Source organism: Trachymyrmex septentrionalis, unplaced genomic scaffold (genome assembly GCF_001594115.1).
Source record: "Trachymyrmex septentrionalis isolate Tsep2-gDNA-1 unplaced genomic scaffold, Tsep1.0 scaffold37, whole genome shotgun sequence".
Taxonomy (NCBI): Eukaryota; Metazoa; Arthropoda; class Insecta; order Hymenoptera; family Formicidae; genus Trachymyrmex; species Trachymyrmex septentrionalis.
This window is the reverse complement of record NW_017305536.1, coordinates 8617028-8633290: the sequence shown is the minus strand read 5'-3', so window position 1 is coordinate 8633290 and position 16263 is coordinate 8617028. Positions and strand designations below refer to the sequence as shown.

At 33.4% G+C, this 16263-nt stretch overlaps 1 protein-coding gene across 1 annotated transcript in view; it reads right to left on the bottom strand.

Moving 5' to 3' along the window:
• LOC108750753 (neurexin-1) overlaps positions 1-16263 on the bottom strand; it is a 229340-nt gene that overhangs the window by 94930 nt on the left and 118147 nt on the right. The window contains exons 4-5 of the mRNA XM_018490467.1: positions 12469-12612; positions 7949-8109 (exon numbers count right to left, since the gene is read on the bottom strand). Coding sequence (XP_018345969.1) covers positions 7949-8109; positions 12469-12612 — 305 coding nt within the window. The remainder of the gene's footprint in view (positions 1-7948; positions 8110-12468; positions 12613-16263) is intronic.

Sequence of the window (16263 nt, the reverse complement as noted above, 5' to 3'; positions counted from 1 at the left end):
ATTTCTCAGAAAGATTCTTTATTTTTTGCTTAAACTTTTCAAACAATTTATTTTATTATTACTTTGCATGCTCTTTATCCCTTTGCAACCGTACGCATTTAATCTTTCCACGCAAATTTTCTTGCATTCAACGGACATTATTATACGAGCATTCTCTGTTTCTTCCTCTAGCAGGAATCGATCGTGACAACAAACGTATCGTAGATGGCATACTTCGATAGTAAATTCCCGAAGTCTCCACGTCGTGAAAGCCAAGCGTGACAAGAGAAGCGAGGCGCTATCGATGCACATAAGTTCGATCCGGCAGGCGACGAATTGAAATCTTGATTTATAGCAGGGTATATACGACCCCGAATCTCTTCGTTCGCGTCCCGCATCCTGGTAGAAAAAGTAGCGCAGGAAAGTTTCGTTTCAAAAAGAATTTGCTATTTTATTTTTTTTTCCTAGCCTAAGATATACGTCTTTACAAAAGTTTCTAATTTAACTTTAATTTGCACAGTATGTTTTAAAAAAGTATCCGATATCTTTTATAATCGTAACTTCTTCGGATAGTTTCAAGACCTCTTCCTTAGAAAAAAATGTCAAGTAGACTTTATGTAGAGATTATTTGTAACACTTTTCTAATTTTTACGTTGAAAGAACGATTATGCTAAAGTATCTAAAAATTTAGACAGATGCAGATCTGAAAATAATTTTGTTGGATTAAAATAATCAAGTAAAAATCTTAAGCTTGATAAGCATCAAAATGCTGCAAAAAGTTGCAAAGTTTTAATATTTAGTAGTTTCAGCGTCCTACATAATTATTTAGTTCAACAAAATTATTTTCAGATTTATATCTAGCTAAATTTTTTCAGGTACTTCAAGAAAATCGTCTTTTTTGTATAATATTGTGAGTATAAATACACTACAATAAATTTCATTTTTACGTAATCTATAATAAAAAGATGTAAGATAAAACATGAGGACATCAGACAAAATTTTAAATCGTGAAAGTTTGTTGAATTTTAGGTAAATTCTACAGGGCATCAAATAAAATCACGTAATCCCAATCCCTGCGTATTCCTTGTTTATCTACGAATACGAGGGCTCAGCCTTCCGGTCGATGCACTTGTCGTCACGAAAAAGCGAGGGGTGTGGCAACGAGAGATGAAAGTACTCGCGCATAAGGGACACCTGATCTAGTGACATACGAAGGATGAGGACGCGATCCGCCTCCGTCACTCCGTGCTCGCTTGCGCGTGCAAAAGCGGGAAGAATTCGTTGCGAGAAGGAACGCGAACGAACGGGTTGCCCTCATAGGTATGCACTGAGCGCAGTGAATGGATACGCTCCGAGGTGATACGGTGTTAAATCTTTCTGTCAGAGATCGGTGAAATCTCTCGGGTGGAGCACGCGTGATCGTGGCAGGCTTCGTCCTTTGAGGATCTTCGAATCGACTCCGCGCATTTTCCCTGTTCATTCTAAAGGCATCCCTCGTGCTAGATTCCAGGATTTTATTTTTCATTTCTACTCGCAAATATATTGAAGAATATATTGTAACTCTTAATTTGTGAAATATAGATGTGGTTTGCTCAAATATAATTAATCTATCTTCAATTATTACGTGTTTTTATAGCTTTTTTAATTGATCTTTATAGGATGAAAAGTCATAGTGGCACTGGAATAATGTAAAAAATAGTGTCGTTTTAAGACAAGGACAAAGTACAATAAATTATAATAAATTTTATTCAAGGAAAAGATAAAAGTTTAAAAATAAATCCCCTTCTTTCCGATTTCTAAAGATTAATTTCATCTACAAGCGAATAAAATTGTTGCAGATATAAGTATTGTAGTATGATAATATAAATACGTTCATGCTTATGTACATTAGCAATTAACAGAAATAATAATATAAAATATTGAACACCTATTGAACCGTATTTTTTACCGATATTTTTTTCTTTTGCAGACAATTACATAATTACAGCGATATATTATTTTAAACTGAATAAAATCTACGTAATTAATTAATATAACACTTATCTCGAAGCTGCCAGCCAATTGCATTTAATAAATTTAAGAGCTTAATTTATAGCACTCGTATAGGTGACGTAATCGATTGAAATCTTAGAAGTTCGCATGCGGAATATATTATCAGAATATTCATGTTGGTCGATATTAACGAACGTTACCGCGAAATATCGTGCGTTCAATGCACTAGTGCGTGTCATCGGAACATCAGCTGGATTTCAGTTTCTCTGCATTTTCGAATTTCGGGATATTTTTGAGCGAGTATAAAAAATAAACAACTTGATCAATTTTGTAACGTAACTCGAATTTATGATATATATTAAAACATAAATATAGTTTTATATTTAACCTTTATCACGAACAAAAACAAAAGTTTATATTCGCTTAAACCATGTTTCTTTTTTCTATTAACAAATGAAGCTGATAGCAAAGTACACAGCAAACAGCTAAACTATATATAAATTAATTGAATACAGAATTAAACGTAGCGTAAATAATGTTTGCTTCGTATTCTCTAACAACAAATGTTTATACATTAAGTATTGGAAAGTTTCAGTTGTTTACTGAACGAACATGGATCTAAAATTAACTATTCTGTTTTGCAACAGAGAGTTGCCCGTATTTTATATTTGAGAGAAGAGAAAGAGTCTCTCTTTTCTCTCTCTCTCTCTCTCTCTCTCCCCCTCTCTCTCTCTCTCGGAAAAGATAAACGTTTTTAGAAATTAAAAATATATATTAAAAGTTTTTTATTATCGATGGAATTGAAAAATTTAATAATGCTGCAAATAGTTCTTCCTCTATTTTTAAATTTATTTTTAACTCATTATGAATTTTAATATTTCGTATAAATAAACTTTGTTTTTATTCTTCTTACTTTTCTCTTACGATAAGCTAAAGTATTTAATAAGTATTCAATAAAATCTGTACATAAAGTAAAAGGAACAAATAAAATATTCAATAAAAATTTTACAGAAAATAAAAAACAAGTTAAATATTCAGTACAACTTCTACAGAAGATAAAAGATACTTATACTCGTCTATTATTATTTATACGTATAGATACATTGGTGAAACGCCCATGGTAACCACTGCACAATTAAACCATTGGCGAGATAATAGTATCCGTGTGTAACATACGATGGGTGTAAACGCTCGCGGGAGGAACGTAATAGGCAATCCGCGCTGCAAGTCGATCCTCGCAACTCGCACCCCGAGGCCCCCAAGTCTAACTGAAGAGTAGGGGTGTCTAGACACCCAATCTCTTTTCCTACTCTCTTTCTCTTCCTTCCTCCTTTCTGTCGACGGTATTAACCTTTACACATATCGTGATAGTAAACTGGTCGAAGGACAACGTTCAAGAGTGAACGAGAAAGCCCTCTTTGAACGCGCCTGGAAAGCGTGTAGTCACACCGCTCGTAAAATAGAAGGGTTGAAGAGCGTTACAAGAATCCTTGTCTGAAGCAACAACTAATCTCACTGAATGCATATTTTTTTCTACCTCTCTCATTCTTGTCCATAAAGCTTAGTCCCTACTAAAAGCGCGATACAAATGTTTCTTCACACACAGTGGTCTTAGCTGAATAAGTGTTTAAAATATTTTGAGAATTTACAAAAAATGTATTATTATTGTAAATATATACATCCTATAATAATATGTAGTATAAATTATTTATTATTATTATTATTATTATAGTAAATATAAATGTATCTTTCTTATTCATTTGACCACAAAATGTAATTATTCTGTCCATTCTGGAATTAGCAAATTTTTAAATAAAGTTTGTAGTCAATTCTTAATAAAAAAGTTATGAGGATAGCGATAATTATCGAGCTACAAGATATTTATTTCTTTCGAGAGATATTATATATATCTCGAAAGAAAAATCTACATCTTTTGTATTTAAAGATACAAAGAAGCTACAAGAGAAGCTAGAAGAAAATTGTTCAAGTAGCAAATATATACATTTCGATTTAAAATAAAATGCAACAAACAATATTGCATATACATATACAAAAGATATATACGATGAATCTCCGAGGTTTTAATATTATTTTAAAAATTAGTATAATCTTAAATATATTATCTTAAGAATCAATATAAATATTACGATTTGACGAAAAATTTTTTTTTGTTCGGAATTCGCTCAAATTTATGTTTTTATCGAATGACGTTTCCCTGATATTATTCCATTAGATTTCTTCTTCTAAGTGTATATCAAGAATATAATTTTCTCCACTAAAGTGTCAAACGTGAATGCAGCCAAATTGTGGCTGCCATTGGCATCATAACTAACGACATGCTGCAGCGCATTTAGCGTGAAGTGGAATACCGGTTCGATATCCTTCGAGCCACTAAAGGTACTCATGTGAAAGTTTAGTTAGTTTAGTACATACAAAAGTGTGTGTATGTGTGTGTGTGTGTGTGTAATCATTTCTTGTAAGAAGCTTTTTGAATTATTCTTTATAATAAAAAGGAAATATGTATTAGAAATATGTATGTATATTTGTTTTTTTTTTCATCATTTTTAAGATACCGGAGATTCATTGTATCTACCCTCTATTTTTCACATTTTGGTCAATTATTTGAACGTTCTCGACATGTGCTGTACCTCTTTCGCGATCTACCTTTGTTATTAATTATTATTAATTGTAGACTAAGATATAAATACTCACCAGATCAGCACTTTCCATGCACGAAGTAATATCGAAGAAACGCAACGTGCATGTTTTACCCAATAAACACGAGTGCTTTTTCTTTTTATAACAAAGCCACTGCGTGCTACCATAAATGTGCATCGTAAAACGAACGCGGGAAATAATCATATACACCCGTTCTATTCGCAATTTAGTATTTATCTTTCGCTATTGAAAATGTGCACAATTACTTGATGCTTTGAGTTGCGTACGTCCGAGATATGTCGCAACATGCGCTTTGTAACGCGATGAGAACAGTTGCATATATCGCATATATATATATATATATATATATATATATATATATATATGCGTGTGCGACGCATATTGAAACGCCACGTGGAGAGATATCGCCACTCATCGCGTAAGTAGAGATAACTGGAGCGTGATAATAAATAATATGCGTTTGGACGGTATATAAACGTCGTACTCCTTCGTGATTGTTCGTATTAATTAATTTGTTAATATTCAAACAAGTTTGCTGCAATTAATGAAGTATTAAAAAAAAATATGAACCGTACTTCATTAATTTTTGAATTCATTTCTTTAGAAAGAATTTCAATTCTTCAGATACTTGATGAGAAGTGTCATTATTACAGAATGTTTAAAAAAAATTAACAGTTTATAACAATATTAGAATTATACTAAAAATATAAATTTTGCTGAGGAAAACCCAGGGAAATCTTCGTATTACAATGCTGGGTAAATATTTCCCTGGTTTAACCGCAGCGCAGAGGACGATGTCCTTCGGCAGCACATGTTCGGGGAATCGATTCCTCGTTTACACAGCTGCGGAAGTGACTCAAACGAACAGCGTGTGCTCAGGAAAATTATCCAAAGCAGCGGCGGACATTAGAGTCGTGCTATACACCATTCTCGACCTAATTCTCGATGCGCTGCACATCCGCAGCCCTTAAATTGTAACTGTACATAGCGCGGAGTGGCGCATTTCGATTCTGATATGAGATAACGAACGTTAGTCAGAAATAGATAAGTCTAGAAAATTCTATGTGTCCGTGATTAAAGTGTATTTCCTTGGGATCGTACATTTTTTACCAATTTGAGTCAATTTCTTTTTTGTAGAAACATAAAAACAGCCCTTTTGAGTTATGAACGAATAAAGAGCATTGTAATGATTTTCAAAATTAGTTTAAAGATGTATTATACAACATTTTTATCAAAATGAAAGAATTATAATTTAAAACCAAAATAAAATAATTATTTCAATAAAAAGATATGTTTTTTTTTAAATTCAGATTAAATGAAAACATTTTTATTTAAATTATGAAATTGTATTGTTAAATATAAATATTAATTTTGTTGAACTGTTTCATAATATAACATTTATTTTTATACGGAAAGTATGAAAATATTCAATTCTGTTTACTTTTTACAGATACCTAATCTGGTACTTAGAAAATATGATTAATAAAAAATAATGGTACCCGAGAATCTCTGATCAATCGCGCTTCCTGTTAACAAAAGGTACTTTGCAAACAGAAAATAATGAAAATGAATTGAATGGGAAACAGATAAATGTAAGCTTTCACGTACTACTTAAATGCATTTGGCTGTATAACGCTATTTCCATTGTTCAAGTTTCTCTATGCAACGAGTATAATGAAGCGTATCTATATCTATAATAATTGTTTTTATCAGCATCAGTTTAAAACTTTCTTTATTCCTCTTTAATTTTATTGATTCATATATTCGAGCTCCTCAAATTTCTAAATATCAAATTAACACTATTACGATATATTTAATTCTACATTACCCATGTTGTTTTATTAACGTAATTGTTCGCGTAGGGTGTTTCTGACAATATTTTATCTCAATTTTTGTTATTGATGATTTACAATTAACTCTTTGGATGGACGCAAACCTTTTAATAAAAAAAACTAAAGAAGATTTCAAAGAAGTTTTTAAAAAAATTTTCTGAATCGCTGAATTTGATTCTATTTTCAGAATTTTAAAATTTAAATTTCAAAAAAATAATCTGATTATCGCGAAATTCGATTTTAAGAGGTTTTCAAGACTCTCTCTTGATGTCACTAAATTTAAATGTTGCTGACAATGTCGAATTTCAAAAGAGTAGTACTCTCCAGTGAAGGAGGATCTAATATCACAGGGCTCACAATGACAGTTTAAAAATCAGTTTGAAAATCAGTATCTACTACAACTGTTCACATAGCGCTGATGAGCTTCAAATAAAATGAAACTGGAAACTTGTGTGATGTTGCTGTGCAATTATAAATTCTCTAAAATCAAAGTCTGTGATAATATACATTTAAAAAAATGCTATCTATGATATTGTATTCATCATTTTGAATTTTTTATTTTTTATCTCAGATTCAAATAAAGCATTGTCAAATTATCTCATAATCTTAGTTTTACAAAAATCAAGCGAGCAATTTGCAAAATAAAAAAAAATGCTTAACGGATTCATCTACAAATTAAATAAATATTGATAATGTTCTTTACATCCTACGGATAAAGATAAATACAAAAACTTTTTTTAATTGTAAAATAATTTGCGCTAAATATAATAATGTATATGAGTAGTATTCATACATTTAGTGAATTTGTAAGCTGGGTTATCATGGACACTCCATGCAAATAATGAAGAATTAACAATACTTATAATGCTTCAATATTGTTCACGTTAAAAATGAGATACGCGAGTGAATGAAACAATATCTTTAATTAACAATCCATTGTTGCAAAATTAACAGATTTCAGAACAAATATTGGTTTACTTTAATTATCATGACTGTACAGTATATATTACATTCGACAAGGGATGCCAATATTTCGCGGTGATAAACTGATAAACTCATGTCAGTCTGCACAGTTCACGGAACCCGCGATGGTAGCGCGCAAATAATTGCGTTATCTATTCTACTGCGCATAATGCGCAATGAATGCCAGTGTATATCCACAACATTAACAAAATTGCTCTCACGTCTGTCCGCCGATCCATTTGAATCGCAACAGTGTGAAAATTTAACGCCTTCAACATCCGTACTGTAATGGATTTTCCACTTTTCGCTCATTAAAATTAGATATTTAAAAACGGATCTCGAGCTGAAGGTACATATCAACATCATTTGCATTATTGGACAGCGTCCGTTTCTTACAGTTACTCACTTCCGATGTCTCTAATTCTATCTTTAATTCGTCCGTATTTAATTCTTATCTTATCATTTATTTGCGGATGTACAGATAAAATAATAATGATCGTTACCTCTTGGACCTTCCGATGGACGACGATTTTGTGCCATTGACGATCATCGAATCGCAACTTGACCGGCTTTATGTGCAAATCCAATCTTCCTTTGGCTAGGCTCATACTGACTGCGGCGCCTCCGTCTCTCAGCGATATAGTGAGATAATCATCGCCCTCTCCTGTAATTAAAAACGGGTCTAATGAAGTTGTGGCGAGTATTGTGAGCGCGCGTGCAGTATACATTGGACAGCGAATAAACTCTTATCTTGCTTTTGAAGTGCAAATAATGCCACTGAATTAATTGTGACAGTGGCTGACGCGAGATTGTCGAATACGGAAAATGCTCGCAGCCGTCACGGACGTTTTTTAGTTGCTGTCTCTGTGTTGACGTGACCGGGAACATTACCGTCCATTGAGCACGATCCCTTTTGACGCGTTAACGTCGCACGCATTGCCTGAAAAAAAGATCGACAGCAACGTACGCAAATTTCAACGCAACTTTTTAATCCCCGCGGCGACGTCGATCCATCAGGTTCCCTGACTCATTCCATTTTTCGTCGAGCTCGCCTGCCGGATTATAGCACGATGCGACGCGTATAAATCGATTACGACCGCTTAACCATTAGTTTCGAGGTACTTCCGGCCGACCAGTTAAAACGTCTGGTGATCGTCGTTAATAATTATCCTGTGCTAAATTCGCCAGAAAATCCTGGCGGATTATGTTATACTTGTAACGAGTTGAAGGATCAAAACGATTCTGCCGATAGAACGATTTTTGCGATTAGTATTCTTGTACAATTAATATCAGAGAAACGATTTAAAGTATAGCTTACGAGAAAGACCCAAATATTCTCCTATGATTTTGATGAACTTTTAATGCTATTTTGTAAACAAAAATAAGGGACACATATTTTATATGTCATGTCGCACTTTCAAGGAGTAAAATACTCCTTAGAAGAAAATCGGTTTCTTTTAATTTTACAAAATTTGTTTAAATAATTTTTTATTTATAAAAAATAAAAATAAAATTTTTTTTATTATGATTATTAAACACTCTTAGAAGACTCGATTTTTCAAGCTTACCAAAATCGGAGAGAGAAAAAATATTATTAGATTACAGACGGAGGATTATATCATAAAAATGTATATCTGTTAAACGCAGTGAAAACAATTTTTTTTTTAAGAAAAAATCGAAATAAAAAAAGCGAGAATTATAATTTATTCTTTACTTTTTATTAAAAATAAAAAAGTTATCTAATAAAATTGTTTATGAAAATTCCTCTTATTATACAGTTAATCAATAAACACCTTTATGAATACACAGTGAATATAGCGTGAATATTTTACTTTCTTCAAACTGTTGTGCATTTAATTAAATTAACAGAATTCACAGAGAAAAAAAACTCAAGTTTTTAAGTATTTTTTTCAATTTACGATTATTTTTCTCGATACGTGCAGCGAATAACAAGAACATAAATACACAAGAGGCGTTAATACGCTACAGAGCAAAAATTATAATTTTTATCAGTAGATTGCGAGTAGATTAAGGCGCGTCGGCAGGAGCGCAAACGGGTACGGATATGGCGTTACACTCGTGAATCTCGCAAACGCCACCGTCGGTTATTGCCGTAGTCGCTTTAAAATCGGGCCGCGACCGCATACTAATTATCTCACGGGCAGTCCCGGGGACTCGAGCATATAAAAGATGCAGACAGTACTTCGGGCTTAATTGCTACCGGCGCGACGCATTAGTATGCGCCTAAGTGCATTACGCGCGTTACGTATCGCGCTTTTATTCGCGTAATACCACCATCGCCGGCGCGATGCACATCGCGGATCGCTATCGGACAACAAACATGATAACACACGTTACGCGCTGCGAAGGTAACGCCTGCGAGGTGGATTCTACGGTGAGAAATTGGCGAGACTTTCTACGCGCTTCCGTTATAGTTACATCCCTATATTAAAAAAATATTCTAAATTTTAATAAATCATTTCTTTAAATAGTATATACCAATATTACTACAATATACTAATTTTTTATTTATTAAATATAAAAATATATTTATTTGGTACAAGGACCATTATTTTGAATTAACATTTTTCTTTTTATTGAGTAAATATATTTATTTATTGTAAGTAAATGTTTAGTTGGTACTATTCAAATAACTTTATTAAAATTTATAGTATATTTTTTTCTCAGTGTGATCAAAATTCCTATAAGTGATCCGTTTCTCCCAACTCTGCTCATATTGAATGTTTAATTATCAAAAAGCAAACGAATTTTCTAGAATGAAAAATAACAGTCGTTGAACGCCAACACATTCGCAAATACGTGCACGAGTAAATTGTTATTTATTGTTCGCTCGTTATTGGAATGTACTTTACCTAATTATCCCCTGGATGCAAATTATCTGCGTAAATCCCAAATACATTCGAGAAATATCTTTGCGTAATCGTGTTGCAAACAGTTATTCGAAAACAGACGAAATTTCCAATGTGAATTTAACGTACGGCGACTCGGCACGTGAGCGAACCAAGTATAGAAGTAGACAGCGCAAGTAGTAAAAGACGAAGATGGTCAGGCACGTTTCGGCGGAATTCTCGAAGGAGATTGTTATGTTTATCGTTCTTCGCAAGGGAATTCCCGCGGTACGATATCGCGATTTGAAAGAATAGAAGTGGCGTGACGATTATTATGCCCCCCGGAAATACGTGCAATTTAAATGCGCGGCGAGAGTGCGCGGTTGTATTATAGCTTATCTCAGGAACAAATGAGCAGCCTGGTGTGAGAGCGCTGCGGAGATGCAAGAGCGAGTGCAAGAGGGAGAAACGATTGCTACGTATGCATCTTGTGTGTCGTATGTAGTAGTGGGTATGCGAATGCGGACGTGTGAGAGCGCACGTAAGTGTATGTGGTACGGCATTGCGGCTCCGTTATATAGGTTTCGAGTTGCTGTAACCGGAGCGAAGGTGCAAACTCCTCCTTTTACTGCGGATGGTGCAGTCTTGCCATCTTGGCTGCGCTGATTCCATCGTTCATTACGTAAGTATACTATAAACTGGAGGTTCATGTGCATCCGGTGAGGAGCTATAATATGCCAGATGAAACGGTGGGTGTAATATAAAGGCACAATAAATTAGAAATCTGACCGAAATGCCAGCGAGTAAGAAACAAACTTTTATCTTGAGCTACCTTTTCTCCGAGTCTCTCTTGATTATTCAGGCAACTTGATTAAATTTAATTTGTATAAATTTTTGTACAAATTTGTGTTTTAAATTCCAAACTAAAATTTTGTTAAAGTTTTAAAATTAATATCAAAGAACAACATCGCGATTTATTTTACTATCTAAAACTTACTTTTACAAACATCTCTTCATACTTAAACATTTAAAATTATTAGTAGATCAAATTATTGATCTTTTCATATTAAAAATTACAATTGACTAGAATTATAGCACAGAATCGAAATATTTTTACCATTAATTATTATTATTATTATTAGGCGTTAGAAACTCGAAAGCTCATTGCCGCAAATACCAAATCTCGCCACTGTTCCCGTCCCTGAGCAAGATCCCTCCATTTGTGACCCTCGTACCCCATTTCGTTAAGGTCCATTCTAATATTATCTTCCCATCTACGTCTTGGTCTACCCAATGGTCTTTTCCCATCCGGTTTACCAATTAGTACTTTATATGCAATTCGATTCTCATCAATTTTTACCATTAATGTTGGAACTAAATATAAAATTAGAAATTCTAATATTACTGATATAAAGTACAATATTTGTAGATGAATAAATATAGTAGATATATAAATGAAGTAATTTGATCAGTTTTCGATATCCTCACATTGATATTCTGCGCAAAAATTCTAAACAAAAATTTTGAAGTTTAAATTAACATATATATAGATCGAATATAATTCAATATAACACTTTAAAATAAAAGAGAAAGAGAGAAAAGATAATAAGAAAACAATGTTAAACATAAAGAGGGAAGGTGAGAGACGAAATTTCTTTGGTTGGTTGTACGTCCGGTATCTGAACTGAAACGTTCTAATTGGCTATAATGTCACCATGAGAGAAGAGGAGCAATCTAAGGATTTAATATGCGACCATTGTCCAAGATGGTTCTATTGTCTACCTGCGTTCTCTCAAAGGATATCCGGTCGTTCGTAAGTTACTCGATTAGATGTCACTCCATTGTTGATCTTCCTGAATTGTTTTTAATTAATTGCGCGCCTCTATGATTAATCGTTTCCAGAAAATTTACAATTTTATGGTTTATACTTTAAAATCTATATTTACAATCATTATTTTTACATATTTAATTTGTAACTCGAATATTAAGATATGTTTATTAGATATACAAACTGCGAACATTTTCTAGTATTAAGAATCTATTTTCTTAATTGCCGCTAACGCATTCGAAAGTAGAACAATTCGCAAGTGGAAATAAAATTGCCACTTAGAGGGAAGTTATTATTATATAATTGACAAAGAAAGTCGTTCGCCATGAACACAGCAAGTACTTACCGGAATAAAATAGAAGTCCATTTGCTGCTCTCGTTTTGAACTGGAGGCTTATGGATTCTTGTGTACTGAGTACTGGTTCTCCTTTGCTCAAATCTATCGTGAGATACTCAGTCCCTCTGAAGGATGCTTCCGAGGGAGCTTTGTCTGGAACAAAAAAGGCAGTAGTTTATAAATCGGCCAATTCACAATAGTTTTCGTTAAAGACTCGCTTAGAGAATTATTGGTACAAATTAAAAAATGAAAAATTTCTTCCTCGTTTATTGGAATTTTTGCAATTTTCTCTTTGAAAAGAAGAAAATAAATTATTAACTATTCCTACAATATATGCGATTAATATCTTCAATTTTGCTGAAAATAATGCAAAAAAATATTTAAACAATCAACTATTGGATAAATATAATTTCAATGATTAGTTTATTAATCGAAAAGAAATATGATTATTATTTAATTACGTTTGTACTTTTAAAGCTATTATTCAATAAGTAGACCGAAGGAATAACATTTTTGTATCTTTCTGAGATTGTGGTAAATGACGAGATTTCTCAGTTTTCTCTCGCGAGTTTGCGAATCACAGTAATAAGCGCCAAGAATCCCAACCCATCATCTTGGAAGCGACGCGCCTCTCGAGAAAAATCGACGCCGGTGGATTTATCGTGGCAATTCGTTTCTACCGCAGTTGAGCGAGCTGAAAGAGATACGAAGTGGTGGATATATAGTACAGGCAGCTCTTCCTTACGCGGATTCGCTGGATGATTTGCGGTGGTAATGAACATTTCAATCGGTGCATTCGACCCCGCGGCGCGATTTGGCGACGTGCCCAGTGCCATTAAACTCATCTTACGGTCTTTTTGCGCGACCGCGCTTACCTTTGTTTCGTCGCGATAACAATGAAGGATGGAAAATAAGAGAACGCGTCTGCGATCAGTCTCTTACGAGCGGAATCTCAAAATCCGATTAAATGTTCTCGCCGAATCAAATAAAGAGCATCGGAACTTGTTTGTAGAACTGCGAATGATAAGAGAATCCGAAACAAGCCGATCTTAATACTTAATAAAAGAGGAAGCTAAAAGAAGGTTTTAAATGCATGTAAAGCGAAAAAAATTATTCAATTTCTAGTATTCACGGACAACATTCTTCAATTTATTTAACGCCTTTTATAATATGCTACAAAAATATTAGATCGTTAAATACAGTAAGCGCAGAAGGCCATATTCAGTTAAAACGGATCTTGATGCCTAACAATATTTTTGTGTAAATTTTCTAGTTTTGTATTAAAATTAATATTTATTTTACATTAAAATTATATTTTATGCAAACGAACTATTTACTAATACTTTATTAACTATTTACTAATATTTTATTGATATTTTATATTATATACACGTGTTTAATGTGTATAGCGCTTTTTAATAAAAATTTAACAAAGTCCGTTTTGATCATCTTTGATCGAAGAGGAAATACAATTGCGCCGTGTGTTTCTTTCGGATTGTCCTAGAGGCACAGCGGGTGCTTCAGCAGCCGTTGAGCTTACTTGGTCATTGTCTTCTGCGGGCGTATAACGGTAGTTTAGCGGCAAGATTTATGGTAAGGGAGGAACGCGAGCGATTGATCGCGAGAGAGTGCGCCAGGTGCAGAATTACGCGGCACCCATTGCTGACTTCCTAATGAATGGCTGGCGATTAATACGGATTAGTGGAGGCGCGTGTATCGGCTACGCTAAGGCGCACTTAGCCACGATTTATGCGCGACTTTGTCAACGTATTCTTCGATGCGCTACAAAAGATGCGAAACAAGAAGGTGTTAGTTGAGAAACAAGAAGTCGTGAAACTTTCGGATTATATATTGCGGATATAATATCTTGCGCATGTAAATTAGTTCTGTATATAATATAATATAGAAAGTTCTATATAATTCTTCATAAATTCAAAATCAATTTCCAGTTAACACAAACTAAAAGTAACATAAAATCAACGTTATAATTTTATACTCGATATATAGCACATGTTACATAACGGTTACATTATTGAATGTGTAATTATAAATTATTAATGTTACATTATTTTTAGTTAATATCGATTGAGTTTTTTCTTAATCAAAGTCTTTAAATATTAATGCTTTTATTTTTATAAAAAAACGTCAAAAAACAAGATTTTTTACAAGCTGATTTTAAAACTTTTCTAAATCAATGTTCTCGAAAGCAGAGAATGTGTACCAAGCGCAAAGTAGCCATGAAAGATAATTACCATAAAACGTAGCATTCCGCGTGCGCATATTATTCTGCTTAGATAATTACGCGATATCCGGCAGATTGGTGTTGCCGGGGTTGGTTTTGCTCCATTGGGAATCATTTGGCACTCCGTGGCGTCTCAACTAAATCGATCGGTCGATTTCACAGTATTCGCGCACATAACGCGAACACCGGATAATTAACATCAGCCGCGCGTAATTACTTCGCGAGTTAAGCATCCGCCGGGTTTTTTCGAGAATTAAATTTCTCGAGGAGTACAATGCAATTTGCAATGGAATAGAAAATGATTCCAACCGTATACGGAATGTATTATAACGTGCTACTTTTTATCAGTTTTTATAAAAATATACGGAAATTTTGTATATTACTATTATCTGATATTGAAGAGAGAGAGGCGAATCAGTGTAAATGATATTTATATAGCATAAATCTTGTCAGTAATATTGCAGTATATGCAAGCAATGTTGCTGCAAGCTTTTGTGCTGTATAGGTAGAAATTACAATTTATTACATCATAAAATTAAATTTACAGACTATTTATTGATGTATTTTTTCTCGTTTACCAAGCATTGAATCACATTTAATACCGGTAAAAGAAAGAAAGATAAAGAGAGATTTTTTCCACTTAATAAAAATCTTTCTTGCAAATAAAAAAATAAACAGAACGAGAAAGGCAGAAGGAAAAATATATTCCTAATGTCTAATGGTTTACGTCGTTGGTAGAAATATCAATACCTGAAGAGAGAAAGAATATCTCTTCTTCGCTCTTCTTTGCTCGATAACATTGGCAAAGAAAAATAACCGGGAAAATACCGATATCAGGCAATGCGTTACAAGCGATGTTACATGCGATTGCAACGCGCGGGCGCATTGTTAGACATCTAAAATTATATTTAAAAATGTATGCTTAATTACATTTATAATGTTATATTTTGTTTGTATTCATTATTTATATAATTTACCAATTATATTTATAATTAAATTATTTTATTTCTAATTTAATTTTTATTCATATTTTTATTATCGCTTAATAGCTGTACTCAACTTAAAATTAACGATTAAAAAATTTTAATTCTTATTAAGTATATTAAATAATATTAAACAGTGCGTTGGAAGATTAAAATCTTTGTCAAAATACAAAAGGCAAACATTGTATTAGCTTAATCTAATATTCAACCAGCACCTATAAGGGAAAACGTCTGTTTTTCTTGAGCAGCGGTAAAGCTCATTTGTTTAGCTTGAATTTCAGGAAACTTGCTGGAGTAAAATAAACCGTATCGAAGCTTAAGCTCAAGGTAGAAGATGCGGAAGTATATGCAGGTTTAATAAATCTCGACGGCTCACGCGGATAAAGGCGTGCTAAGGACGTCGTCCGATTTATTTAGTTCCTGCACTTTCGAATCTTTCTATGTCGGTATTCTCTCTGCATTTAAAGGATTGCCAAGTTAATCCTCGCAAACAGTTTGTTGCACAAGAAACGCCTTCAGCGAAAGTAATTTGCAATCCTTCGCCACGTAAATGCATATTAAAATATAAAATATTTAATG